Source organism: Crocuta crocuta, unplaced genomic scaffold (assembly GCF_008692635.1).
Source record: "Crocuta crocuta isolate KB4526 unplaced genomic scaffold, BGI_CrCroc_1.0 scaffold102, whole genome shotgun sequence".
NCBI lineage: Eukaryota > Metazoa > Chordata > Mammalia > Carnivora > Hyaenidae > Crocuta > Crocuta crocuta.
The window spans coordinates 10,851,481-10,877,954 of NW_027530019.1; the positions used below are offsets into that span (position 1 = coordinate 10,851,481).

Consider the following 26,474-nt stretch of genomic DNA (forward strand, 5'->3'; position numbering starts at 1 on the left):
GTGCTAGAAAACAAGGAGGTGCCCAAAGAACAACAATGATGTGTCAAAATGTCACAGAAGTGTAGCCAGGGGATTCCTGAGTGCACTGAGCATCAAAATAAAAAAAAAAAATCACAGTAACAGAAGATAACCCATTGAATAAAATAGGAAATCATGAATCTAAACTGAAATAAATAAATTGAAAGTTAGATGAAAATGGATTATGTACATGATTTCACAGTACTGCCCCACAAATACTTGTTGATCACAAAAGGAAAATAGCAATTTCAGAGTGAAGAAGGCAGGCAGATATCACCTTAAATATCACGAGTAATGGGACAAATTAAAATTGTACACCATTTGATCGTTGTCAAAGTTCATGAAAGTTAAAGAGAGACCAAGGAAACTTTCCAGACTAAAGAGTCCCAGAGACAATCTAACCCGTGATTCTCAAATAGGCAATTATCAGGACAGTTAGGGAAACTTAAGTGGGTTCTAATGATTAGGTGGTAGTAACATGCTGAAGTTAATCTCCTGATTTCGGTGGTTGTGTTGTGAGTATACAGGAGAACATTCCTATTTGGAGGAATGGAGTGAAAAAACTCTAAAAATAATCAGGGGAGATGGGTCATTAGGCTGGCAATTCACTCTCAAAAGGTTCAAGAAAAAAAGTTCTTTATATTGTATTTGCAACTTTTTCAAAAGTTTAATTTGTTTCAAAGTTAAAAACAAAAACTCTTAAGAGTGCCTGGGTGGCCCAGCAGGTTAAGCATCTGACTCTTGGTTTCCGCTCAGTCATGGTGTCATGGTTAGTGAGTTCAAGTCCCACACTGCTCTGTGCTGGCAGCTTGGGATTTTCGTTCTCTCTGTCTCTGTCTCTGTCTCTCTCTCTGCCCCTCTCCTGCTGGTGCTCTCTCAAAAAAAAAAAAAAAAAATTAAAAGCAAAAAAACAAAAAACTCTTAGAAATCTTTTAGAGAAAAAGAGAATTCCCTTAACCTGCTAAGGCAATGTTTCTCAAAGCTGATCCAAAGACTGGGGCCAGTTCTCAAGCTGTTACTGGTATGTAATGGGATAGAAACAGAAATTGAGGGTTTTAAAAACTTTTATAACAATAAGACAAGAGATTTTATATCTTTGGAATTTGTAAAAAGAATGAGCTTATAATCAAGATGCCTTCTTCATTTTTCTAGAAATTTATCTTTTTTTCTAAGATTTTATTTTTAAGTAATGTCTACATACAAGGTGGGGCTCAAACTCACAGCCCTAAGATCAACAGTTGCATGCTCCTCCGACTGAGCCAACCAAGCACCCCTAATTCATCTTTATTTTACCAAAGTGTTGATTCGCCATAGATTGGAAAACTTTTTTAAAAACCTGGTCCCATATTTTTGTTATAGTTTTATAAGTGTGTGATAAAGAATATTAAAAACAAACACTACTGCAAATATCATACTTATTGGTAAAATGTTGAAGCTTCCCCCTGGAAACAAGACTAAATACTGCTAGCACTTTAATACTGATATGGTGCCAGAGGTCCTGGTAAGTGCATAAAGGCAAAGAGAAAAAAGTTTTAAGAATTAAAAATTTTTTAAAAAATTAAAAAGAAAAAAAATAAACATGTAGATTGAACACCCAGAATACACACATAAAAAATTTTTTTCGGAAACCCAATTACCTACTTCCAACACCTTCTGCTTTGTACCTTATCCCTTTATATTAAGATAAAGGTCAAAGCTGTGCTAGCTTCAGCAGCACATATACTAAGATAAAGGCCAAGGCAAAAACAGAACACTGTCTTCTTCTCAGTTAGATAATGATTCAGACCCTATAACCACTAGCCTCTCATGTGTGCTTCGGGCAGGCCTTTGTACATTTCAGATTTCAACTTAATCTGTCCTCTAATTAATAAACCTTTTTAATGGAAGGTAATAGGCTACCCCCTTCCTTTCCTTTGATTTGGGCAACTCTCAAGTTCCATCTCACAATTCTGAACTAGAAGTGTAAGTTCTTATATTTTCATATTCCCTGTGGTACCCTAAAAAGTATAGGCATGTATGGGGCGCCTGGGTGGCTTAGTCGGTTAAGCGTCCAACTTTCACTTAGGTCATGATCTCGCGGTTCGTGGGTTCGAGCCCCGCGTCGGGCTCTGTGTTGACTGCCAGCTCAGAGCCTGGAGCCTGTTTCAGTCTGTGACTCCCTCTCTCTCTGACCCTCCCCTGCTCACGCCATCTCTCTCTCTCTCTTCTAGAAATAAATAAAACATTAAAAAAAAAAGTAAAAAAAAAAGTATAGGCATGTAGTCAGTACTCGATAAACTCCTGGAGAACTGGTTTCAAAACAGAAACCACTTTCCACTTTGGAATCACATTCACAGAATGTATGAGCCCAAAGACAGAGGTACCCAGACACGTATAGAGGCAGGCAGGCAGATAATATAAATGAATGAATGAAGAAAGCAAACGTTAAAAAAAACTAAAGGTAAAAAGTTTGCTGTAATGCCCTCAGAGAGCAGTAATGGAAATAGTAATAGTTCAGTGTGACTATTCAGTCTTAGATTCCAAGGCTGGTTCTCTAATATTTAAGGTCAAGGCTCCTTCATTGAGAAATGGGAGGAATGTTGACCTTTATTTGTCATGATGTGAGAAAACCCAGATCAATTTTAAGAAACATGTAACCCAAAGGATCTAAAAGACTTTTTGCTGGGCTGGAATTATTTCCTACCAACCATCCTCCCCACCCCTTGAGGGTTTACTCCATGAAGGTATTCCGAAGAGCCCTGGGATTTCAGTCCAGTTCCTCTCACTGGGTGTATGACCCAAGGTGAATGACCTTGCATAAGTTCCTTCCTTCTCCAGGTTTCAGATGCAATGCCAATCAAAGAATGTACGATCACAGGCCTCCCTGACGTACAGGATTCTGTCCCACTTATCTCCTCCTATTCTAGGCAACGTTCCCAGTTCCAACCGTGCCCCAACCAGCTGTGTGATTTGGGAATATCCCCTAGCTTCTTGCAGCTTCATTTTAGCTTCTGTGCAATGAAGACACCCAGACTGTGTCTGAGGTCTCCCCACACCACACACACACACACACACACACACACACACACACACACACAAATAAAATACAAAGGTGAGAAATTGTGACACTACTCCATCAACTCCTGGTCTTCCCTCAAAGTGCTTTACACGGAAATATATATCCATAGAGTTTTACGGAGTAAACTACACTGGCTCTCAGCAAAGCAAATGGTATTTTTGTTGTTTCCAGGCTGCTGTTTATGATGGAACTTTTGGGAAAAGACATGGGTAGCAGAATCAGTGACTGGCACACCTCCCCTGGCCATACCCTGGTCAAAGAAGAGACCAACTCTTATCTCTGATGTAACTCTCTTTTGTCAGGATTTAAATTAGCGTATCTCTGAAGGAATAGGAGCATAGATTTGAGTGTTATTTTAAGTGGCCTGAAAGGGTAAAAACTTCCTCCACAAAACAACACTACTGTTTCTACTTAATAGACCTAGCCTAATGGAAAAAGACAGATGGTATCAGACACCAAACATTAGCGCTCAATGAGGAAGCAGCACTGACCTGTCCTGTGTGTGACATTTCCTCATCTCCCTATCACCACCATTGGAAGAGAAAGTGCCCTGAAAGGAGACTGGCTGACGTGGAAGTCAGTTCAGGCCCTGCTGGACCTGGCACCACAGCCCCAACCTTATACCATGCCACTTTCCCTCTCATCCACCATGCTTTAAACACACTGGTCTCCTTGCAATAACCCAGCCCTTCTCCCAGGGGCTCTCGTTCATGCTGCTCCTTCTACCTGATCACTCTTCCCCCTGCTACACTGTTCTTCACATGACTGGCTTCTGAATCTCCTCACAGAAGTGTTTCCGGACCACGCTATGCAGATGGACTGCCTACACTGCCCAATGCTCTTTTCCATTATGACATCTATTTACCTTTTTATTAGCTTTTAGCACTACTTATAATTGTTTGCTTTTTGCCTCACCCCTACCAGACTGTAAGTCTGCCTGTGAGGGCAGGATTGTCTTTTCTGATTATTGTTATACATCCAGCATCTAGCACAGCAGGTAGCACATAGTAAGTATTCATTATATATTTATTAAACCAATCAGTGATCATGAGAAAAGCTTCCTAGAATTCAGTTTGGTCTCAGACCTCTAGAAACACAGTGGCTCACCTTGTACATAGGGCCCCATCTCTGGGTGCTCCCTGACCCGCAGACTGTAGGACTTTTTTTGATCAGATTGCTTGAGCAGATCCCGCACTCGTTCATTATAGATTTCCAGGAAACTAGAGACATATGGAACAAGGCACATAATGAGATTTTGAAAAATGGGGACATCTTTTCAAAATTACTTTCTGAAAAAAGGCAACATATTAGATTGGGGGAAAATGTAGGGAAAACACTAAGACAAGAATCAGAAGGTTTTAATTCTTGATTTAATTCTACCTCTAACACTCTGAGACCTTGACCATGCCAGGGATTCTTGTCAAGTCTCTTTCTACATGTGCACAATGTGTTGCTAGTGTTAGCTGTCATCACTTGACAGTTTTAGGTTTACAAAGTCAGTGCTGATTCAAATTTAGCCTTCAAGAGGCTATTTCAGCATGGTTTTAGAATGCTGTCACCTGCCTGTATCTTGATCAGGCCACCATACCACAGAGTCTACAGGCTTCTTTCTTTTTTTGTTTTAAATTTTTTAATGTTTTATTTTTTGAGAGAGAAATAGAGATAGCGTGAGCAGGGGAGAGTCAGAGAGAGAGAGAGAGAGAGAGATACATAATTGGAGAACAGGCTCCAGGCTCTGAACTGGCTGTGAGCACAGAGCCTGATGCGGGGCTCGAACCCACGAACCGCAATATCATGACCTGAGCTAAAGTCGGAAGCTTAGCTGACTGAGCCACCCAGGTGCCCCTACAGGCTTCTTTCTTAAGTGATTTTCAAACATGATCTTTGAGCTCTTATTGTTCTGTGATGACATCTCGAGAGCCACTGTTGAGCAATGAGGACAGCTAAATGAGAAATATTCCTGCCCCTACCCCTAATTTAAGTAGGACAATTCTCATTTTACCTGTTTTATACACTGTGATTCTGGTTAACATATGCTCTATCTTATAGCTATCTATTAGCATTTCATTCCTTTTCAAAATAATAACATAGCTGGGCATCTGGCTGGCTCAGCTGCTGGAGTATACTACTCTGGATCTTGGGGTTGTGAGATTGAGCCCCATGGTTGGATGTACAGATTATTTAAAATCTTCAAAATAATAACAACAAAATAGCTATAATTCTTAATTAAAATCAGCAAAGATTTTGTCAAGTAGGAAAACAAACTTCTCACAGAAAGGTCTTCCTCATCAGAACATATAGATGTTTGCCTGTGAAGCCAGTGGCCAGGAAAAAAAGGCTCCCGCTCAGAGCTGAACCCTATACACATTCTTCTGATAAACTGTTTCTTCTTAACATTCCCAGATTTGGACACAGGAATCCCAGATGTCTCTCAGAATAGTGGTTCCCAGATTTCACATTTAATATATATGTACATGCTCACAGACACACATATACATGCCTACAAATTTTACTTTGCAAACTTAAAAAATCTGTAAATAATGTTCACTATCATTTAAATTTTAAAAAGAGCATTTATTCTTTTTGGGGTGATGAAAATATTCTGGAATTAGTAAGGATGACTGAACAACCTTGTAAATATTTTAAAAATCACTGCACTATACACTTTGGAAGCATGAATTTTATGGTATATGAATTACATCTCATGTTTCTTAAAAAGGACATTGAACACCAAAAAAACAGAATACAAAAAATTAGGGCCAATTGGTAACCTTGCACCAACATTCTTGCTACAGGCTGGTTAAAACTTCATTTGGTAGTAGTCAGCACTGTCTTGGAACTAGAGTTTAGGAACTAATGATCCAAAGAACAACCTACTGGAGCTGGAAGAGAAATTCCAACAGCTGGTGTTAAACTCTAAGGAAAGTGAAGAAAAGGAAACCAGACAACTAGGGCAAGCTGGTCCACAGGAAACACCTGTTTGTTAAGCCTGGGGACAGAAATTAAGTTTCCTGCAACCCAAAGATCTAAGTATGTTTCTCATGGCCCTATACTGCAAAATATTTCTGCTGTGGCTATTCTCCATTCCTCTGGATAACTCTTGAAGCAAATAGAGGACAGCAGACATGCTAGAATTTGGAGTGGAAATGGAAGTATCTTAGGCTCCAGGGCCTTACAGGTTCTTACCTTACTTTTATCCTACATGAGGAAGGCAGTGGGGCATAGTCTTCCTCCCTGATGAAGAGACCCTGCACAAACCAGAGGGTTGGAGTCTCACTGAAGGGAGAGTACAAAGGAGGTGTACTTTGAGAGGATCTAGTCAAAATAGAGTAAATACCTCACATATCCGTGGCGTCAACCCAACAGCGGCCTAGAGAAGAGAAGAAAGGAAAGCATTACTGCTCACTTACAGTGAAGCTCTCCTGCAACAACCAGGAACCAAGGTGGGCAGGGGGATGGGTACATGGGTTCCCTGTGCTATCCTCTTCATTTTAGGCAGGTTCACTGAAGTATGTAGAAGACTCTATTTGCCTGTGCTCTCAGGAGACACTCATGGGAGGAATGTACCAGCTGAGAGGCAGATCACCATCTTAAGAAGGAAGAGTGGAGAAGCTAACAAACTAAAGAAGCCAAACAAACATCAGGTAGTACCTGCTTTCATGCAATAAAAATTACATCCTTCATGGACAAACCTATTTACCACGGTGGATCCTCCCAAAACACTTCTATCCCTACACACACAGAACTAGACTACATGGATATTTAAAATATACATTTAGGGGGTGCCTGGGTGGCTCAGCTGGTTGAGTGACAACTTTTACTCAGGTCATGATCTCACAATCGTGAGTTCAAGCCCCACATTGGGCTCACTGCTTTCAGTGCAGGGCCTGCTTTGAATCCTCTGTCTCCCTCTCTCTCTGCCCCTTCCCTGTTTAAGCTCTCTCAAAAATGAATAAACATTAAAATTTTTTAAAAATAAAATACACATGGTGGGGGGTTCTGGATGGCTCAATGGGTTAAGCATCTGATTCTTGATTTCGGCTCAGGTTGTGACCTCACAGTTCATGAGATCCAGTCCCACTGTGGGCTCTGCATTGACAGTGCTGAGCCTGATTGAAATTCTCTCTCCCTCTCTTTCCACCCCTCCTCCCATGCCCCCTCTCAAAATAAATGAATTAAAAAATAAAATAAAATAAACATTTAGGAAAAAGTAGCTTCTTTTTTCATCTTAGACCCACTATTAATTAACATGTACACAGGTTAAAGGTTTTATACCCATGGTTTAGTAGCCATTTTCTTCTTTTAATTTCAAATATATAAAATCACACTAAACACAGACATAGTAGCAATGAGCTGAGCCCAAGGCAGCAGGGGTAATGTTGTTTTTTTATGTTTATTTATTTTTTAGATTGTCTTTCTACTTTATTATTTTTAGCATAAAAATGTTTAATTTTGAAAAAGTCCAATTTATCTATTTTTTTTTTCCTTGCCACTTATGATTTTGCTGTAGTTTATCTGGTCATCACCTAATTCAACATTCCAATGATCTACTTTTTTTCAAAAAAAAAACCTGTAATTTTAACACTTAAATTTACATCTATGAACAATTTTGAATTAATTATTTGTAGTTATGAGGTAGAGTTTCAGCATCTTTCATTTGCATGGGCATGTCTAGTTGTCCCAGCAACATTTTTTGAAAATACTATTCTTTGCCCACTGGATTGTCTTGGCATACTGTGGAAAGTTTAAGTCTTATTTCTTGACTTTTTAAATTTTCTTCCATTGATTTATAGGTCAGTCTTCATAAAAGGTCCACACAATATTGTTTAGTTTATCTTTCTAGTAAATGATGAAGTCAAGGAGTACATAACCTCCAAATCTGTTGGAGGTTTTTTCAAAACTGTTTTGGATGTCCTGAGACCCTTTGATTTGCATATGCATTTTAAGATTAGCTTCCCAATTTCTGGAAAAAAATAGCAGCTGGATCTCTGTTTTTCCTTTTTAAAATTTTTTTTAATTTGCATCCAAATTACCATATAATGCAATAATGATTTCAATGATTTCAGTAGAATCCAGTGATTCATCTTCTACATAGAACACCCAGTGCTCATCCCAACAAGTGTCTTCTTTAATGCCCCTCACCCATTTAGCCCATCCCCCCTCCCACAACCCCTCCAGGAACCCTGTTTGTTCTCTATATTTAAGAGTCTCTTATGTTTTGTCACCCTCCCTGTTTTTATATTATTTTTGCTTCCCTTCCCTTACGTTCATCTGTTTTATATCTTAAATTCCACATGAGTGAAGTCATACAATATTTGTCTTTCTCTAATTTTGCTTAGCATAATACCCTCTAGTGCCATCCATATTGTTGCAAATGGCAAGATTTCAGTCTTTTTGATTGCTGAGGAATACTCCATTGTGCGTGTGTGCATGCATGCGTGTGTGTGTGTGTGTGTGTGTATCACATCTTCTTTATCCATTCATCTGTCAATGACATGTGGGCTCTTTCCATACTTTGACTATTGTCAATAGTGCTGCCATAAACACTGGGGTGCATGTGCCCCTCTGAAATAACATACCTGTATCCTTTGGATAAATACTTAGTAGTGCAATTGCTGGGTCATAGGGTAGTTCTATTTTTAAATTTTGAGGAACCCCCATACTATTTTCCAGAGTTCCTGCACCAATTTACATTCCCACCAGTAGTCCCAAAGGGTTCCTTTTTCTCCACATCCTCACCAGCATCTGTTGTTGCAAATTGTTAATTTTAGGGGCGCCCAGGTGGCTTAGTCGGTTGAGCGTCCGACTTTTGCTTAGGTCATTATCTCGCGGTTCGTGGGTTCGAGCCCCACGTCAGGCTCTGTGCTGGCTGCCAGCTCGGAGCCTGGAGCCTGTTTCAGTCTGTGACTCCCTCTCTCTCTCTGACCCTCCCCTGCTCACGCTGTCTCTCTCTCTCTCTCCTAGAAATAAATAAAAAATTTTAAAAAAAAATTGTTAATTTTAGCCATTCTGACTGGTGTGAAGTGGTATCTCATTGTGGTTTTACTCTGTATTTCCCTAATGATGCATGATGTTGAGCATTTTTTCATGTGTCTGTTAGCCATCTGGATGTCTTCTTTGGAAAAGTGTCTATTCATGTCTTTTGCCCACTTCTTCACTGGATTATTTGTTTTATGGGTGTTGAGTTTGATGAATTCTTTATAGATTTTGGATACTAACCCCTTACTTGATATGTCATTTGCAAATATCTTCTCCCATTCCGTTGGTTGACTTTTAGTTTTGCTGATGTTTCCTTCACATTGCAGAAGCTTTTTATCTTGATGAGGTCACAGTAGTTCATTTTTGCTTTTGTTTCCCTTGCCTCCAGAGATGTGCTGAGTAAGAAGTTGCTACAGCTGAGGTCGAAGAGGTTTTAGCCTGCTTTCTCCTCTAGGATTTTGATGGCTTTCTGTGTTATGTTTAGGTCTTTCATACATTTTGAGTTTATTTTTGTGTAGGGTGTAAGAAATAATATTTATTTTAAAGAGAGTGGATGCATGAGAGAGGGGAAGAGAGAGGGAGACAGAGAATCTGAAGCAGACTCCATGCTGAAGCAGACAAAGCCCAATTTGGGGCTCAAACTCACAAACTATGAGATCATAACCTCAGCCAAAGTCAGAAGCTCAACCGAACTGAGCCACCCAGATGCCCCTAGGGGGGTAATCTTTCAGAAGGAATAAGGTCCCAGACAATGTCCGTGTGTAGCATTATTTGCTACCCGTCCCACTAGTTCAACTAACCAAAGGACTTCTAAACTTGAAACAAAGAGGATTGCTTAAGGACCTCTACCCTCCCAATTTTCCATGACAAAGTAAGGTTCTCCTAATTCCCTCACACTTTCTGAAGTTCCATCCCAGTAGCTGGTTCTCCTGCTTCTCTCCAACACTCAGATTGAACACATAGCCCCATTTCTGCACAGCCCTAGGCAGCACTTAAGAGTCAGTCTCTGTCTGGTCCACTCCAAAGGTATTAAAAAGCTTCAAGCGATGAAATTGGAAATGATATGAGAAATTCAGGACTGACAAGGTCTGCTTCATCAAAGGGAGTTGTAAAATTCTAAGGTTCTTCAGGATTTTAATAAGGAGGGGCTAATTATTCAAAGTTCACTGAGTGAGTGAGTCAAGTGCTGAGAAATCCATTCTTAATACAGAAGACAACCCATTAAATCTTGTTAAATTTGATTGTGAGATTCATATTCTATCCCTCAGTAGCAAGGACATGTGAGATTCAAGCTTGCTGTGGCAACAGAAAGAGACATATTCCAACACCAATACTCACTGGGGTCCCCAGCATGGTGTAGGTCTTCCCAGAACCTGTCTGCCCATAGGCAAAAAGGCATATGTTGTACCCTTTGGCGGCTCCAGACAGTACTTCAGTCCCCAAATCCTGGAACACCTATAACAACAAAAGTAGAGAGCATGTCACTATAGTCCTTCCCATAGGAGATTGAGAGACCATATCATTTTAAAATTTTCAATGTCCAACCTCGTGTCCAACATACAGTAAGCATGTAAGAACACATTTGAATGAATAAATTTTCCCCAGTAATCTTTTTCTGAAACTGAATTCATTCTTGTAAAATTATAGGGAATTAATAGTCACGTGTGCTTGAAATACTTTATAATATTTTTAGATTAAAAATACCCAGGGGTGGGGTGACTGGGAGGCTCAGTCAGTTGTGTTCATCTTTGATTTTGTCTCAGGTCATGATCTCATGGCTCGGAAGTTTGATCCTTGCATCGGGCTCCACGTGGATGGTGCAGAGCCTACTTGGGATTGCCTGCCTCCCTCTCTATCAAAATAAATAAATAAACTTAAAAAAATAACCCAGGAGTGCCAGGTTGGCTCAGTGGGAAGAGAGAGTGACTCTTAATCTCAGGGTTCTAAGTTCAACCCCATATTGGGTGTAGGGATAACTTAAATAAATAAAACCTTAAAAGAAATTTTAAAAAATAACCCAGAGTAGTGATATATGGAATTATTCAATCACTATACTGTACATCTGAAACTAACATAATACTGTATGTTAACTAACTGGAATGAAAATAAAAACTTTAAAAAAAAAAATCCCAGAGTTGTACTTACACTTCTTAGCACAGAGAAAGGTTGGGGTAAGGTTGATACTATTTGTGGATCTATTGACCCATCCTCTCTCCAAACTTGTGGTAGTAGTATAGAAAAGTAGAGGTGGAGCTTGTTCTTTAAAGACAGAGGATTCATGTAAAATATATTTTTTAATAGGGCCTGGTGTTGGGTAAAGTTCTTAAAACGATTTCTTTTCCTCTAAATAGCTACCTATAGTTTAATTATTAAGAGCAGAGGCTTTGGGGAGGTGTCTGGGTGGCTCAGTCAGTTGAGCGTTCAACTTCAGTTCAGGTCATGATCTCACAGTTTGTGAGTTTGAGCCCCACATCAAGCTCTGTGCTGTTAAGCTTGGAGCCTAGAGCCTGCTTCATATTCTGTGTCTCCCTCTCTCTTTTCCCATCCCCTGCTCATTTTCTGTCTCTTTCTCTCTCTCTCAAAAATAAACATTTAAAAAAATTATTAAAAAAAAAAGAACACAGGCTTTGGAATTTTCTAGGTTCAAAGCCTGGCTCCTTGGCAAGTAACCTTACTTGTTTCCTCATCAGTGAAACAGAGATTTTTAAAAAGCACCTAAGAATAAGTTAAGGGATCTCCAAAATAACAACAAGCATACTAACATTTGCATTATATGAGTCCAAGAAGAAGAAAGAGAGACAGGGACAGAAACTTTATTTGAAGAAATAAAGCTGAAAACTTCCTTAACCTGGATAAGAAAACAGACATCTAGGTCTGAGAGGCAAAGAAAGCCCAAAACAAGATGAACCCAAGGAGATCCACACCAAGAGACATAATAATTAAAATGTCAAAAACAAAATATAAAGAGACAATCTTAAAAGCAGGAAGAGAGAGGCACCTGGGTGACTCAGTTAAGCTTTCGACTCTTGATCTCAGCTCAGGTCTTGATCTCAGGGCCATGAGTTCAAGTCCCACATTGGGCTCCATGCTGGGCATGAAGCCTACTTGAAAAAAAGAAATAAAAGCTGGGGGAGCAATACTTACATCAGACAAAAAAGACTTTTAAAACAAAGACTGTAACAATACACAAAGAATATTACATAGTGATAAAGGGATCAATCCAATAAGAGGATATAACACTTATAGACATCTATGCACAGGGCCACCTAAATATGTAACACAAATATTAAGACATAAAGGAAGAAGTCGACAGTAATATACTAAAAGTAATATACAATGTAACATTGTAACAGCCTATTTACATCAACGGATAGATCATACACACAGAAAATCAGTAAGAAAACATTGGCCTTGTATGACACATTAGACCAGATGGATGGCTACATGCAAAAGAATTAAACTGGATCACTTTCTTTTTTTTTCTTTTTAAAATTTTTCTAATTTACATCCAAGCTAGCATATAGTGATAGTGGTTTCTGAAGTAGAATCCAGTGATTCATCCTCTACATATAACACCCAGTGCTCATCCCAACAAGTGTCCTCCTTAATGTCTCTTGCCCATTTAGCCCATCCCCCCACCCAAAACCCCTCCGGCCATCTTCTGTTTGTTCTCTATATTTAAGAGTCTCTTACGATTTGTCCCCCTCTCTTTTTTTTATATTATTTTTGCTTCTCTTCCCTTATGTTAATCTGTTTTATATCTTAAATTCCACATATGAGTGAAGTCATAATGATATTTGTCTTTCTCTGACTAATTTTGCTTAGCATAATACCCTCTAGTTCCATCCACATTGTTGCAAATGGCAAGATTTCATTCTTTTTGATTGCCAAGGGATACTCCATTGCATTAATATACCACATCTTCTTTATCCATTCATCCATCGATGGACATTTGGGCTATTCTCATATTTAGGCTACTGTCAATAGCATTGCTATAAACATTGGGGGGCGTGTGCCCCTTCAAAACAGCATACCTATATCCCTTGGATAAATACCTAGTGCAATTGCTGGATCACAGGGTAGTTCTTATTTTTAATTTTTTGAAAAACCTCCGTACTGTTTTCCAGAGTGCCTGCACCAGTTTGCATTCCTACCAGCAGTGCAAAAATGTTATCACCTCACACCAGTCAAAATGGCTAGTGTCAAAAAGACAAGAAATAACGAGTTTTGGTGAGGATGTGGAAAAAAGGATGCATAGTGCACTGCTGGTGGGAGTATGTGTGAAGCCCCTGTGCAAAAAGGTCTGGAGAGTCTCAAAATATTAAAAATAGAAATATCATATGATCTTGTAATTCTACTTCTGCATACTTACTCATAAAATGAAAATACCTAATTCCAAGAGATAAATAAACATCTATGTTCACTGTAGCATTATTTACAATAGCCAAGATATGGAAGTAACCTGTGCCCATCAATATATAAATAAATACATGATATATATTATACAATGGAATATTACTCAGCCATAAAAAGAATGAAATCTTGCCATTTGCAGCATCATGAATAGACCCAGAAGGTATTATGCTAAATGAACTAAGTCAGACAGAAAAAAAAAATACCATGATTTCACTCATATGTGAAATCTAAGAAACAAACAAATAAACAAACAAAAAGCAGAAATAGACTCCTAAAACAGAATTGGTAGTTGTCAGAAGGAAGAGGGTTTAGGGGATGGGTGAAATAAGTGAGGAGATGTAAAAGTACAAATTTCTATTTATAAAATAAGCTACAGGGATGCAAAGTACAGCACAGGGAATACAGTTAGTAACACTGTAATAACTTCATATGGCAACAGATGGTAATTATACTTATGGTGGTGAGCATTTCATAATGTATATAACTGTCAAATCACTTTGGTGTATATCTGATACTAATAAACTATTTTATGGCAATTCTACCTCCAAAACAAATATAAAGATGATGAAAGACACCTGCCCTCCCCCTGGCCAAAAACACAAACTGATGAGGCCAGACCAAGACAACCCTGTGGGAAGAAATCTCCCCCTCTGATGTCCTGCTGTGGTTTTCCATTATTCAATGCCAACCTCAAGCCAGAAGTCAAGGGAGTCCATTTTTTAGTCCAAAAGGTCACCCTTGGGGCAGAGAATAAGATGGAAAAGGTTGAAAAATTCATCTTGAAGGGCAAAATGAAGATATTCAACAGAACCTAAAAAGCATTATTGTGTACTGCATTATTTATGGCAGTCTCAAGGAATATGATAAGCAAGCTATTGTTCTACCATGAAAACTTAGCACAAGGGCAACTAGGTAGCAAAGAAATTAAGAAACCCACTTATAGATAACCCTTAAATCAAAGAAGAAATCAAAACTAAAATTATAAACTACTCAGAAAGCAATGAAAAGAACATATACCAATGAAATATAGCAAAATACATTATTGAAGAATAACATTTTATTTATACATTGGTTTCTTGACTTCCTCCACATCTATCTTCAGTTCTCTGAGCATCTTTAAGACTATTGGTCTATAGTCTTTGTTTAATATATCTGCCATTAGGGCTTTTTAAGGGACAGTTTCTGTTGATGATTTTTTTCTTCCTTTGAATAGGCCACATTTTCAGGTTTCTTTATATGCCTTGTGACTTTTTACGTTGAAAACTGAACATCTGAATCTAATAATGTAGTAACTCTGGAAATCAGATTCTCTCCTTTCCCTGGGGTGTGCTGTGTCTTGTTATTCTCTTTGTTTATTGTTTTTGTTTTTCCCATAACTGTAGGCTGTCTCTGTCCCAAGGATCAGCCTGAGGTGTAAACCTAAGGTTCTAGCAGGTGGTCTTTTCTGAGCCTTTTCCTGGGAACGCATGGTCACTTTCTAATTTTCCCCATGTGTATAGCTGTTTTTCAATGCCCTGGTCTTTAATGTCTGACTGCCAAACAGGGAAAAACAGAAAAATGAAGTAGGAGTGGAGTGGGTAGTTGTTACTTTAAATCCCCTGGACGTCACATCAGCTGGATAGGAAGGGACTTGCAACAATGGGAAACTTGCAACAACAATGACTGCTCAACTCTTTGCAATTCTGTGATCCCAAGCAGGAATTGGCAATCAGCACAGATTCCTGATATTTGGAAGACAGGGTCCTTTTTGTCCACCCGACTCCTGCAGGCTGTGTGCAAGATGCTCCAGAGCTCATGCACAGCTGCCTGCCACGTGGCTAAGGATAAAGAATGGGTAACTGCTGCTGTGCTAGAAGCTGAAATTGACAGAAATTAACTGCAATTTATCCTCCAAGTCTTCCTCTGGAAGTTGCAAGCCTTCAACAGAATCCAGAGTTCCAAAAGCCATTATATCAGACAGTTTTGCCTAATGTAAATCCTGTCTAGCTGGGGAAACAAAGTCCTCATGCTTCCTGATAAGGGAGCATAAGGCAAGCTGAGGGCACAGTACAGGCTAACAGCATCCCCCCAACCTAGGTGGGATCTGTGTGATATTCCTAGTATGCTCCTGGCTACCCAAGAACAAAGGAAAGGGGTTTAAGAGTTTCGATGTTCATGTGTGAAACAAAGGCAAACGAAAAATTAAATTCCCTTGCTGCCTACAGCCACTGACAAGTCCTTGAAACCAGCAGAGTGACCTCCTTCTAGGAGCTCAGCTGCCCCATGAAGACACTCTGCTAGGGGCAAAAGGAATCTTGGCTTAACATTATCCTGAACCCCCAAGGTCCTGTAAGTCTACTTTAGCCTATGAAAATTCCTTTATCTCAGCTCCCCCAAGATACGTGCCAGCAGTCATACTCCAAGCTTATGGCCCTCTGATATACATCTGAAGGGTCTCATGACTGAGGCTTTACTAAACAGTAATAAATGGCATTTTCCTAACAGCACCTGGCCCCTCAAGGTCCTGGAAACCTTGCTTTCAAAATATCTTAGAGACTTATTCTATCTCTAACCCCCTCCCAACCTGAGGGTATATAATCAGTTACCTGTCACAACCCCAGTGAAGTTCTTTCTGCCCATGGGTCCTGTCCCCGTGCTTTAACAAAATCACCTTTCTGCAACAAAGATGTCTTCAAGAATTCTTTCTTGGCCACTAGCTCCAGACCACCCCACCATCATCCCAAAACTTCATCATTTCCTACTCTGCCATCTTCCCAGACTCCTCTTCACCATAATTATTCTTTAAAATACAAATTAGTAGCCCCATATTCCCCTACTGAGACTGTATATATTTAAGTACATACAAGTCTCTTTTATTCTTGAATCCATTACCTGAGATTCACCCATATTATTACCCTACCGATGTACTTTTCCTTTTAATTTTCTGAAAACAAACAGAAAACAAACAGAAAAATGTGAAATAATGTTAAACTACTCAGAGTTTAATAAAATCAAGTAAAAGAAGTTAAAATTTTTATTCAAACAATATTTACAGAGTGCCTACTAACGCAAAATGCTGTGCTAGGCACCGCTCCTATTGTTTAAAGATAACGGTTAGGATTGCTTGGCACAATGAATACTTCATTAGAAGTGTTTTTATTCAAAGCCAGGGTTTTAGATCCATATAGCTGGTAACATTTACTTAGCAATTATTTTGTGTTAGGATCTCGGCACCTTGAATGATTTAGTACTCCTCACAATACAACCATGAGATAGTTACTATTATTATAGGAGAAAACTTACATGCCATAGGCACTAAGTACTTCTAAACAAAGCTCTTGCTCTTAACCAGTGTGATACTCTGCAGCTAACAAAGTAACTACACATGGAGTGACTGGGAAAGGCAAATCTTATCAACTAAACACAAAGCCATTACCCTACAATTTAAACCTGTCTTCATGGTTTCCTTACGTCCTGTTATTTTGCTTTACACTGGAAGAAACTTTACCAAGTCTCCTCTTTAGTATTTCTTCTTTAGTATTTAGTATTAGAAGTTTCAATAATATTTTGTAAGGGCTCCTGGGTGGCTCACTTGGTTGAGTCTGACTTCAGCTCAGTCATGATCTCGTGGCTAGTGGGGTTTGAGCCCAGCATTGGGCTCTGTGCTGACAGCGCAGAGCCTGGAGCCTGCTTCAAGTTCTATGTCTCCCTCTCTCTCTCAAAAATAAAATAAAACCTCAAAAAAATTTTTGTTATATTTCAGCCAAAAGCAATAAACTCTAATCCTACTGCCATTTATTAACTGCTTTTGGAGTTTTCTGCTTCATTAACCTTTACATTGCATGTGAAGAGAGTTATAATCTCATCCCAAAATTTCGCACACACACACACACACACACACACACATACACAGACGCCATTATTAAATGACCTAATTTGAAGCTTATCAGAAACACACACTTACATTTTATTCTTTGCTGTTTTTCAAATTACAAAGAACACTCATTTTTTGTATTAAGTTAATACAACAATGAATGAAGAAAAAGTTAACCTTTCCTTACCCCTAATGCCACACATTTAAGTATCCAACAGGTAGCCTTCAGTACTAAGGTAGGGAGAATATATCCAACAAGTATGTCATTCCATACTTTCCTTCACATATACAAGGATATACAGTTCTGTTTGTTTTCACTGAAATGGACACATACAATGCACATCAACTTGCAATCCCTTTTTTATCACAAAGTATACTATGAACATACAGGTTATGTGCCATATATATAATTTTTCCTTTTTCATGTATACATACCACAGCCACAGTCACACACACACACAATTTAAAATCATTGAGATAGGGGCGCCTGGGTGTCTCAGTCAGTTGAATGAACGACTCTTGATTTTGGCTCAGGTCACAATCTCAAGGTCATAGGACTGAGCTCTGAGTCAGGCTCCACAGTGAATGTAGAGCCTGCTTGAGATTCTAGATTCTCTCTCCCTCTGCCCTTTCCCTCTTTCCACCCACTCACATACTCTCTCTCTCTCTCAAATGAACACGTACTCTCTCTCTCTCTCTAATGAATGAATGAAAAACTGGGATAACAAAATAATTCAAAAATAAAATAATTGAGATATTCATGCTGTGGAGGAAATACCTTCTTTTTTTTTTTTTTTAAAGACAAGTCAATCTTTTTAAAAACGTTTTATTTATTTAAAGAGAGAGAATGCACGCATGCACATGAGTGGGAGGGTGCAGAGAAGGGGAGACAGACAGAATCCCAAGCAGGCCCTGTACTCTCAGTGCAGAGTCAATGCACAGCTCAAGCTCACGAACCATGAGATCATGACCTGAGCGGACACTCAGAGCCAGACACTTAACTGACTGAGCCACCCAGAGACCCCAACTTTATTCCTTTTTTATTTGCTTTCCTATTCTCCCTTCCTCTTTCCTTCTTTCTACATTAACCCCATACCTTCAGGTAACATGTTAATAACTGGCATCATTTCTTGTTCTTCCCACAGTCATAATCATAAACACACACACACATTTATGAGTTTTGGTTACTTATTTAAAAAACAGCATGTTATTATACAGACTGTTTTTCTCAATCAGTATCATCTCATGAAAACTCTTCTAAGTCATCTGTGATATATTCCATTATATAAACACACAAAAACTGATTCAACCATTCCCCTACGAATGGGTACTTTGTTTCTAGTATTTTATCCCTACTAACAATGCTTCAATAAATATCCTTAATCATATACCCTTATGTACTGGTGTTATTATTTTTATTTACTTATTTTTTTAAGTAGGCTTCATTCCTGACATGGAGCCCAATGCAGGGCTTGAACTTACAGCCCTGAAAACAAGACCTGAGCCAAGATCAAGAGATGGATGTCCACTGACTGAGCCATTCAGGTGCTCCCGGTGTTTTATTTTTATAGAATAAGTTTCAGGAATGGGACTGCCAGGTCAAAGGATAAAATATTTCTTATTTTCATAAATAATGACATATTGTTTTCAAAAAATTTCCATTGACAATGTATGCCATGTTTCTTTCCTATTTCCAGCAGCAAACAGTATTGCTGCTTTTTGAAATTCTTTTTTTAATGTTTATTTATTTATTTTGAGAGAGAGAGAATATGGAAAGTGCAGAGAAAAAAGGAGAGAGAATCTCAAGGAGGTTTCACATTGTCAGCCCAGAACCCAATATGGGGCTCAAACTCACAAACCATGAGATCATGATGTAAGCCAAAATCAAGAGTCGGATGCTTAACCAACTGAGTCACCCAGGCACACCAGTATTGGTGCCTTTTTTTTTTCTTTACCACTCTTAGTTTGAATGATACAAACTCATATCTCATTGCTATTATGATAACAGTGTGTTTGACTTATTCATTTTTGGGCCATTTAGATTTGCTCTCCTGAAAAGGGTCTATTTCTATTCTTTGCCCATTTTTCTATAGGACTGTTTTTCTTTTACTTGTCAAAATAAAAGACTTCTTAGTGTATTACAAACAGCAGCACTACATCTGCCATATGCAATGCAAACACTATTTTCTCCAAATTTATGGACTCTTAAGTTAAAAGACTTTATTTTTTAAGTCACAGGTTTAGAGAAAAACTTACTAGAAAGTCAAATCCTCAGGCATCCCTTAAGCTATCTCTCCCCTTCTCAGTTTCCCCTATTAACACCTTGCCATTACTGTGGTACATTTGTTACGATAGGTGAGACAATATTGATACTATTAACAAAAGCCCCATAGTTCAAATTAGGGTTCATTCTTTGTGTTATACAGTTCTGTGAATTTTGACATATGTATAATCACATGTGTCTATCATCATAGTATAATACAGAATAATGTCAGTGACCTACAATTTTCTATATTCTGTCTAGTCATTCCTTCCTCCCTCTCCCCAACCTGCCATATAGATGGAATCACAATATGTAGCCTTTTCGGATTGGTTTATTTCACTTGGTAATATTCACTTAGGGTTCTTCTCTGTCTTCTCATGATTTGATAACTCATTTCTTTTTTCGCACTGAATAATATTCCATTGTCAGATGTAACACAGTTTATCCATTTACCTACTGAAGGACATTTTGGCTGCTTTCAAGCTTTGGCAATTAAGAATAAAGCTGCTAAAACATTTCAAGCACAGGTTTTTGTGTGGCCCTACGTTTTCAACTCCTTTGGGTAAATACCAAGGAGCATGACTGACCAATGCCAATTTTCCCCTCATCTTACACCAAGATCTCCAAGAATCCATGCATTCCCATCCTTACCTCTGGGTACTCCAAAATAATCCCCATGTCTGTATGAAGTCCTGTACCAGCTTCCTCTAAAAGAACTGCAACAAAGTCCTAGGCTTCCTCCCCTGACCTGAACTCGCTAGCCCCTGACTGTCTGCTGATCCCATAGCTATTGCTTTTTTTTTTTTTTTTTAAGTAAAGGGTCAGATTTAATTGTTAGTTATAGGACATCACAAGACACAAAATTCCACAAAGAAATAAGAAATCCACTGAGAGGAAAAGCTTCACAGTATGTATATAGTTAGGAACTATTCAGTAAACTTTTGTCATAAAAAGTACTACAATAACAAACCACATTTTAAAAGTTCTTAGTAGAAAAACAGTAAGGCAAACATACCAAACATAGTACACGACTTTATACCTCAGATGTACAATTAAAAGTTAAAGGTCCCAGGAGTGCCATCCTTAACTTGGTAGGGTAGTTTCTGGCACAACATTTTGATTCCCCTCTTCCTCTACTGGAAAATACTTTTCAATCAAGCTTAATGAAGCTTGATACACAGACTCATTTTCATAATTTTGCAGACATTCCATTTCGTTCAAACCTCCATATTCATCAATCATTATACTAGTTTCTCAACAGCTTAAAAGATACATGAAACAGCATCCAGAATGACACTGTCATCAGTCACAACTGTCAATTCACTAGCTCCTAAAAGCTTCCCAAGTTGGGGCACAACTCCCATTTCACAACCATTTCAATCCATTCATTTGGACCATCAGTAAGGGAGAAAATGGCCCAGCAGGTATCTTCTAGTACTTCTGGATCATCATGAGGCAGGGGATGAACTCAAGTAGGAAAAATTTGTGAAACAGCATCTAATGGAGGTACATGAATCTTGTTGCAACGAAGGTCTAAATGAGTCCAGGTAAGATGATGGAAGTAACCACATGTTAAAGATGACATATTAATAGAGCACCTGGTGGCTCAGTCGGTTAAGAGTCTGTCCAACTTTGGCTCAGGTCATGATCTCATTGTTCGTGGGTTCGAGCCTCATGTCAGGCTCCGTGCTGATAGCTCAAAGCCTAGAGCCTGCTTCAGATTCTGTGTCTCCCTCTCTCTCTGCCCCGCTGCTCACATTCTCTCTCTCTCAAAAATAAATAAACATAAAAAATTACAGATGACATATTAGGAGGTGTAAGAAGAGCCAACAGTGGATCAACTACACCATATTTGATAACCAAGTCGTGGAAAACTGAACCATCGCCTGCAATGTTTCCTAGAGTCCATACAGCTTGTGTGCTGATATGAGAGATACCAACAGAGAAGTGAATGCTGGGATAGCACTCTATCTACCACAGCTTTGGTCTGTTCCAATGTCCTGGAAAGAATGTTTGTGAGCACTGTACCAGATTCAAAGTGAATGAGATCACCACCAATTCTGCCTAAGGACACAAAGTTTGGAATCAAACCTGTCCAGATTATGCTGTCTATGGGGGGAGCTGTTGTTCCCTAGAAAGCTATCTCCTAGCAGTCTGAGTGGCTTGGAGGTGGCTTTCCAAATCTGTTGCTATTTATGCCTTTGACAATGTCATCAACAGACCAATTTATAGTGCCCTGGTTGCTGCAGTTTTCTTGCAGTGGAGAAACAGCATCATCGGGAAAGAGCTTACATTGCTCCTTTCAGCATGTAGTTATCCTTCTTAGCTTTCCTCACCTCTACCTTAACCTCTATTTGGTACCACCTACTCTCTGTACTATCTTTCTCCCTGGTTTTTGAATCTGTTAAGGTGGGCAGATGGTGAACTGGCACTCTGACTGGTGGATATGGTTATGAGACAAAGGAAGAAAATGGCAGGGCTGGCTTAGGCTATTGCAGGAAGCTTCTTAACTTTAAGAAAATTTGGGGATAGGAATGGAGGGAAGCTGAGAAACATGCAAGTCTCTCTCTAAATAGTCTGTAAACATGTGATTTTTTCAGATTCTTCAACCTCTTGGCACAATGTGCCCCAAATAATTTTCCCCACCATCCTATAAAATACTAGAAATTCTCTCCATTAGAGTAATTCATGTTGTAACCTCACAGTGTCCCTATTAAAATGTACATGCAAACACACAGAATTAATTATAATCAAATCAAATGAAATACACATGCTACCAGGAAGGGCAGAGGGATATACTGTTTTGAATGGAAAAGGGATTGGAGAAATTATTGTATGCTGGATAAGAGCTTGAATTATCACAGAATTCAGTAACAATAACAACAGATAACACTTATGTACATGTATTACCTGCTGAGCACTGATGTAGGTGCTTTATATTTCTTTATTCATTTAGTCCTCACAACAGCTCTGAGGCAGGTACCATTACTATCCTCATTTTACAGATTAGATTAGATAACAGAAGCACAGAGAGTAAAGGAACTAGCCCAGGATCATAGCCAGTTATTTGTGAATCTGGGAAATAAACCATATTTTTTAATTACTATACTTTACCACCTTTCATCTAGGAAAGAGATGGGGTGACAAGAGGAAAGTCTAGGGTCTCTGATATCAGACCCTAAAATATACCCCCACAACTGAATGTAATTATTTTCTCATCTTTATCCAAAGATAAAAACAGAAATTCCTGTCTCTAGGCAGTCACTCAGTCCACTTACCTAGGGCCTCTTTTTCTGGAAAGTAAAAAAAATAAAATTAAAATTAAATTAAATTTAAAAAGTAAAGAAAACTGCACACAGCAGCAGTACTACTATAGGGATCTACTATATACACATACTTATTTATAAAAACATACATGTATGAAGAAGCATACATTTATATTCCCAGTTTAAGCCCCTAGTTCCTTCAATTTTCAAAGAAAAATTAGCTTTGAGATCACCAAAACACATGTCGTTGTTTATACAAGAGTCTGCTGTTTTAACAATGCTGTTTTGCTAAACAACGTTCACATGGACAACTGTCTGAATGGCATGTGAGATCTGGTAGGTCCCATATGCAGCTGTCCTACCCTCTAGACATAAGCAAGGAATTCCTAAATTAAACAGATGGGTATCTAGCTCTAATGTTTCCCTTTTCTTCGCAAAAAAGATGGATTCTTTAGACAGGATCTTGTGAGAAAAGATGAAAGATGGCTTTACTGAAAAAGTACAAAGTTTTTGCCATTCCCACAGCCTCTTCTAAAAAGACAACCACAAGTGGCTCCTTGATTTGCCATGTTTTATGTCATTTGACCCTGCTTTCCAGGCCCCAACTAACTGGACCCCAACCAAAAGCAAGCACATTCAGCACGGACCTAAGAGAGACTATCAGCCATTAGATGACCCAAATTAAGAATGCTAACAGGGTATGCCAAATTGGATAAAGATTAACTGGCATTATCAACTTTGTTAGGGAGATCTGAATGGGAGACAGAGGTGTCATTGGCCTCTTACAGTTAACTGATGAATTCTGAGCCATAATGAATAATGTTCCAGGGTCTCAGGGTCTGGCTGTATGACTGTTGGCAGTTTCCAGTTTCCTTACTTCCCCACATAATCTTACATGCATGACCCATCCTGTGAGATAATCTGATTACCTCCTTCCATGCAAACTGAGAAAGCCCTATCACAATGACAAGTTCAACTGTCAACAGCTAAAAGCACAAAGCAGAAACAATGAGCAAGCGGCAGTCACATAAATGAACCTGTTAGCCCTTGGCCTGGACAAAGACAACGTGGGTGGCAATATGGAAGATGGTTCGATTATCAGGGGTGAGGGAGTCTTTGCTTAGTGACAGGCAGAATCCAAGAATGGTAAGCTGTGGTACTGATTCAAGGATAGTGTACAAAATAAACGGAGATTGGAGATCCAGAAGGCCTTCATTCCATTAGGCTGAACTTCCAAAAGCTAAGCTGTTTGCAAAAATTGAGGCAAATCACCTAGAAATCTTTTCATTCCTAATAATTAAGATTCCTGTAGGGCAGGGGTCATTTTTTTCTATTAAGGGCCAGAGAGTAAACATATGAATTAGGCTAGTGGGCCATATGGGGTCTGTCATAACTAGCAAACTGCTTTTGTAGTACAAAAGCGTCCACTAACATTACATAAGCAAATGGGCATTGCTATATTCCAATAAAACTTGACTAAAACAGGTGATGGCCAGATTTGGCCCAAAGGCCATAGTTTGTCAATCTTTACTGGAGAGCAAAAGTCCTTTTCAGAGTCAACTTCTTAAGAAACACAAGTTGGTCTGTGGATTCCAAGAGAAAAAGGTAAAAAAGCAAGAAAAAAAGGAATCCTGAATATGTGAAAAAGGTCTTCTAGTCCTTGGAAATATGTTAAAATTATTTATCATTGAAAATAAAATGAAAGTACATGTACCAATCACCCTGTCCATTTTTTAAATATGCATTTTTAAATTTTTTTTTATTTTTGAAAGAGAGAGAGATTGAGGGAACGGCAGATAGAGTGATCACCCACCTTGTACATTTTTCTTATAATGACTAATACCATTTAATAAGCTCAACACTGAATAGTTTATCATTCATGACAGGTCAAGTTGAGTTACTGTAGCAAACTCTCAAAGCATGGTAGCTTAAAAAACTACTTTTACTTTATTATTTCTGGCTCTTGCTACATGTTGGTCAGTAGAGGACATTTAGGGTTGTAGCTTCTCTAAGACCCAACTGACAGACAGAACAAGCTATTTCCAATGTTGCTTCATGGTGCCAGAAGAAAAGAGGGCTTCAGAAGGACATGGCCCAACAACTGAATGCTCAGACATCATTTCTGCTCATAACACATGGTATCAAACTAATCATATGGCCCCACCTCACACACTAACCAGGAAGTGAAATTCTATCACACAGAAGACAAAGAACCATGAATATTCAGTAAGTAACATGAATGACTACCACATAACAATAGTTAATCCACTTTTACCTAATTGATCACAAGACGAGATTCTTAAAAAATGTTTTTTAATGTTTATTTATTTTTGAGAAAGAGAGAGCAAGAGCATAAGCAGGGGAGGGGCAGTGAAACAGGGAGACAGAAAATTGGAAGCAGGCTCCGCGCTGACAGCAGAAAGCCCGATGTGGGGCTTGAACTCACAAACTGTAAGATCATGACCTGAACCAAAGTCAGATGCTCAACCAGCTGGGCCACCCAGGTGTCCCACAAAATGAGATACTTAATAGAAAACCTTTCTGAAAATTGGTTAGGTAAAAACCACTCTCAACTTCATTTAAATTAAAATTTCAAATTGTTTAGTGAATTTTCCCTTAGTGTCTAAGGATTCTGAAATCATAGGACCCTGAGGTTATCATTATGAGTAGATTCTTTTTTGTTGTTGTTGTTGAGAGAAAGAGGTCATGAGTGAGTGAGGGACAGAGAGAGACAGGGAGAGGGAGAGAGAGAGAGAGAGAATCCCTCCATACTGTCAGTGTGGAGTCTGAAGCAGGGCTTGAGCTCACCCAATGCAGGGCTCAAATTCTTGAATCGTGATATCATGACTTGAGCCAAAGTCGAGCACTTAAACTGAGCTTCCCAGGGACTCCTTGAGTATCAATTCTTAATGCTCACATTGATAGTTGCACAGGACATGAGACTCTTCACTGACTATGAAGCATAATCAGAAACTACATGGGGAACAGGGCTCTACAGGAAGCACTGGGGACAGGATTCACAGAGGGGTGAATATATACATATACATATACATATACACATATATACATATACACTTGAATTCCTTTACCATTCTCATGCACATTGGTCAGCTGGTGTACTTTTACTTCCAAAAATTAATACTAGTATCCCTATCTATTTTTGGAGGACTGCCCTCCACTTACTGGAACTCCTTTTGAAAGCCAGATGTCCTAGGAGTCCGTCTTAACCAATGTTTGATAGGTGCAAGAAAACTGATCAGGAAATTCTTGATCAGGAAAACCATACACTCAGTCTTTAAAGCACCCCCGTGGAGTTGCCTGGCCTCTTTCCTTTGCTGATCTCACTTCCCCACCACACCTACCATTTCTTTCCTGCCAATACTTCCTAATAAATCACCTTCACACAATTCCTCATCTCCGAGTCTTTTAGAGAGAAGCCAGCCCAGAATCAGCCCACCCACAGCCTGAGGATAAAAAAAGCTATGTGGTGATCCTTTTGTAGCTCATAAGCATGATGACTGGGTGTTCACGCTGTTGTGTGACATGTGCCACCCTTAAACCTTGTTACGACTCAGGCACATTACCCGTCTGACGTAAAAAAAAAAAAAAAAAAAAAACCAG

The 26,474-nt window shown here is 39.0% G+C and overlaps 1 protein-coding gene, 1 non-coding gene and 1 pseudogene across 2 annotated transcripts in view; 1 reads left to right on the forward strand and 2 right to left on the reverse strand.

Moving 5' to 3' along the window:
- The window catches only part of STARD9 (StAR related lipid transfer domain containing 9), a 118,949-nt gene that overhangs the window by 57,256 nt on the left and 35,219 nt on the right, over positions 1-26,474 (reverse strand). The window contains exons 4-7 of the mRNA XM_077764588.1: positions 10,394-10,510; positions 6,414-6,446; positions 6,263-6,324; positions 4,184-4,296 (exon numbers count right to left, since the gene is read on the reverse strand). Of these exons, the coding sequence (XP_077620714.1) occupies positions 4,184-4,296; positions 6,263-6,324; positions 6,414-6,446; positions 10,394-10,510 (325 nt within the window). The remainder of the gene's footprint in view (positions 1-4,183; positions 4,297-6,262; positions 6,325-6,413; positions 6,447-10,393; positions 10,511-26,474) is intronic.
- Positions 20,850-23,761, reverse strand: LOC144231792 (importin subunit alpha-1 pseudogene; annotated as a pseudogene).
- Positions 26,344-26,447, forward strand: LOC144232010 (small nucleolar RNA U13). The gene has a single exon (XR_013335288.1). It is a non-coding gene; the product is annotated as a small nucleolar RNA U13 (small nucleolar RNA).